The sequence below is a fragment of the Protomyctophum parallelum genome, assembly GCF_964188405.1.
Source record: "Protomyctophum parallelum genome assembly, chromosome: 21".
NCBI lineage: Eukaryota > Metazoa > Chordata > Actinopteri > Myctophiformes > Myctophidae > Protomyctophum > Protomyctophum parallelum.
The window spans coordinates 5,595,666-5,599,389 of record NC_139713.1 but is presented as its reverse complement, the minus strand read 5'-3'; the positions used below and the strand labels follow the sequence as shown (position 1 = coordinate 5,599,389).

At 48.7% G+C, this 3,724-nt stretch overlaps 1 protein-coding gene across 1 annotated transcript; it reads right to left on the bottom strand.

The window, feature by feature from the left end:
• Nucleotides 1-1,041: 1,041 nt before the first annotated feature.
• On the bottom strand, nucleotides 1,042-2,145 carry LOC310878608 (kelch domain-containing protein 3-like; the record flags this gene model as incomplete). The annotated part of the gene is made up of 1 exon (XM_083792960.1): nucleotides 1,042-2,145. The coding sequence occupies one exon, from the start codon at nucleotides 2,143-2,145 to the stop codon at nucleotides 1,042-1,044; it is 1,104 nt and encodes a 367-aa protein (XP_083649086.1).
• Nucleotides 2,146-3,724: the final 1,579 nt, after the last annotated feature.

Genomic DNA, 3,724 nt, shown 5'->3' with positions numbered 1-3,724 from the left:
TCAGGTTCTGTTCATTAACCCATTCTGACCTGAGATCAGATTCATACGAGGTTTCCACTGGACAACACACTGGTCTGATTATGAGTTGTGTGAGTTTAGATCGGAGATATTTCTTTCTGGTGCGTCCCTCCCGGTGCACTCCACTTAGTACTTCTCTATTCCAGTATAGTTCTTCTCTTTCATTTCACAAGGACCCCCCCGGGGGTCCGGGGAAGTACAAAATAGGCTCGATCTGATCACACTGGAAAGACAACGGGCTCTCTTCCTTTACAAGTCTTATGACTTATTATACAGGGCTTTGTTCCATTCTGGTGAAACGGAGAAGGCCTGTTGGGGGAGCGGATATTGTGCATGTTGGCTCACTGGAAACACTATTGCTGCACTCTCTGAGTTAAATTAACACTAAGGATTTGACACTGTAGATTGGGGCACCCCCAGAGATAAAACAATAGGCTCTGTACACAGAAGCCATCTCTGGAAGAAATCAGGCCTCGATCTTCCTTACTTCCTTCACAGGTCTTTCCAAGTTCACTAATGAAGGCTCTGTTCCATTGAGTGTATATAGCACAGTGTTTCTCAAACCTTTCAATTCCAAAGACCCCCAACAACCCTGAAAGTGTACGAATGGAACCGTAATGTGGTCACCCAGCGCATACTCCCTTTATACTGCCGTTTTATAGCCCTTCTTCCGTGTTCGTTGAAGTGGCGATGATGTCACAGGGCTCGTTGGCGTCACCTCTGGGCACAGCCCCGTGCGGAGGCTTTGTGCGCATGTGCTCGTTGGTGCGTCTGGCCCCAAGGCTCGTTCGTGCGTCTAAACCCCAAGGCTAAATTGAATTACAGTATACCAGAATCGGCCATCATGATTTAAACGCTTCACTTTTCTCTCTCGGTTCTGGGGGGGGGGGGGGTTGTTATCACTGAGCACATTCCTGTGCTCCTGCTTTCCTTTCTGACTGGATGAAGGGGTGCCGATCTCATCTCATGTTCTTAGAGGCACCCATGGCTGACAGTTCCCACCTGGATGAAGGGGTGCCGATCTCATCTCATGTTCTTAGAGGCACCCATGGCTGACAGTTCCCACCTGAGGCTGTGTGGAAGTTCCGCCTGCTCCAGGCCGTGACGGCGAACTACTAGCTTGCACAGTGTCTTCAAACTAGGACTTAAGTCTAAGATGTAAACACCGTTAATGTCGTCATCTTCATCATCATGGCCTTCGTCGTCTTGTTTGCAATCGCTAAAGAGGATGACACTGTCTCCCACCGTGCAACAGCACATGCTAGACAGCGATGGGCTGTCCACCTTGTGCTCGACCCTCTTCCAGGAGAAGGTCCCCACGTTGCACTTCCACAGATCGTCGAAGATGGCGCCCGTGTTGTGACCGCCGAATATGTACAGCTCTCCGTTGTAGACGAAGGCTGAATGGCCCACGCGGCCTTCCGGAAGAAGCTGCGACGACGGGAGGCTCAGCCAGGAGTTGGTCTCCACGTCAAACACCCGGACGTCGTAGTACTGGTCCTCGTTCCCGCGGCCCCCGAACACAAATATCTTCGTCCCGGCGACGGTGGCCGTGTGCCAGTCCGAGATGAGCGCCGGAGACGTGCCTCGGGCGCCGATTAGACCCCAGAACATCCTGGCAGTGTCCAGCTTGTGGATGTCGTCGGTCCATCGACAGTGCCAGTTGTGTCCTCCCAGCACGAACATGACCTTGCCCGACGCGCAGACCGAGTGGCCGCTCCTCGCCTCGGGAACGATCCCGAAGGTCCTGGGCTTGAACCACGTGTGGGTGGGGACGTCGAACGCATAGAGCACGTTGCAGTAGACCTCCTCCGTGTACTTGAACCCTCCCCAGACGTAGATGGCGTCCTCTATCAGCACCACGGTGTGGTAGTAGCGCAGGGAGGGGACCTCGGTGGGACGTGGTCCCCCGGCCGCCGCCGCCGCCGCCACCGGGGCCAGCTTCGTCCAGCGCAAGGACACAGCGTTGAAGACCTGCACCTCGATCTCGTCGTTCTCCTCCCCCCTGCTGGCCCCGACGGCGTTCCTGTAGCGCACGCCGAAGGAGTACAGCTTCAGCCCCACCGCCACAGCCGCATGGAAGAATCTGATTGGCCCTCCTTTCACATGCGCCGTCCAGCGCAACATTTCAACCGGCCGAACGCGAACACAAACATGGAGCGGTAGGTACAGCCGTGTCGCGTGCAAGAATCAACTTATATATGTCATGCTGCAACTTATGTGGGTGAAGCTTGGCCAATCCACGGAGCCGATGGGTTGAGTTGGCCAATCAGAGAGGTCCATGGCTGTTGAGCTCCCCTAATAACCCGAATAAAACCAAAACCTCGAATAAAAACCAGAATAAAACCAAAACCTTGAATAAAAACTTGAATAAAACGAAAACCTCAAATAAAATAAAAACCTCGAATAAAAACTCGAAAAAAACCAAAACCTCAAATAAAACCAAAACCTCAAATGAAAACTTGAATAAAAACTTGAATAAAACCAAAACCTTGAATAAAAACTTGAATAAAACCAAAACCTCGAATAAAAACTAGAATAAAACCAAAACCTCGAATAAAAACTAGAATAAAACCAAAACCTCGAATAAAAACTCGAATAAAACCAAAACCTTGAATAAAAACTTGAATAAAAACCTTGAATAAAAACCAAAACCTTGAATAAAACCAAAACCTCGAATGAAAACTTGAATAAAACCAACCTCGAATAATACCTCGAATAAAACGAAAAACCTCGAATAAAACCTCCAATAAAACCATCCCGATCACGTTCACACAGATCCACATAGTGAACACATGGTGTACGTCAGGTCTGTTTGGTCGGTGCAGGGTGAAATGGTAAATATATATATATATATATTCCAAGGTGCTTTACAGAGATCGTTTACATTACGTTCACCCATTCACACACACACACATTCAGAGTCTTGCTCAAGGACACTTCGACACTAACTCTGGGGGAGCCCGGGTTCGAACTGGGTTCCCATCCGGCCACTCTACCCTCTGAGCCAGCGCCACCACCGCCGCCCCGGCAATAATGGCACCTCATCAGTGGCGTGCACAGATAGACACTAGGGGGTGCTAGAGCACCCCCTGCCCTTTTGGCAATGTGCTCTTAAAAAAATAAAAATACATTTATTTTTTTGTCTTAATTTGTAGTGTGTGGACCATGCGGTGACATTGATCAAATCTTGATAAAAAAACACTTCTACTATATTATTTAGGCCCCCCCACAACCTAAAGATAATATCTTTAGATTTAGTAGAAACATATATTATATGTTTCTATGTCAGTGCACTGGTTCTTCGATAAATAAATAAAATAGCAGACCTACAAGCTCGTAGCGCGCCACTCGGTGGCGCGCTACGAGCTTGTAGATCTGCTATCTTTCAATAGCTTAAGCACCAAAATGCGCTGCACAAGGTGCCCTTTTTTTTCACTTGAGCACCTGCCCCCTCTAAATGTCTGTGCACGCCACTGCACCTCATGTCGATTGAGAGAGATGAAGGAAGCCGGTGACACAAACAGAACACACCCTTGTTTGTGTGAATTCACAAAATGTCTCGGTGAGAGTAGTGTGCAACCTCTTAGCGCGACTGAACATCAAAGGATGGCAAAGGCACGCAGTTTGACAGTTTATTACAAGGCACACAGTTTGACAGTTTATTTTTTTCATATGTGATCAGAAAATGGTAAAAACAGGACGA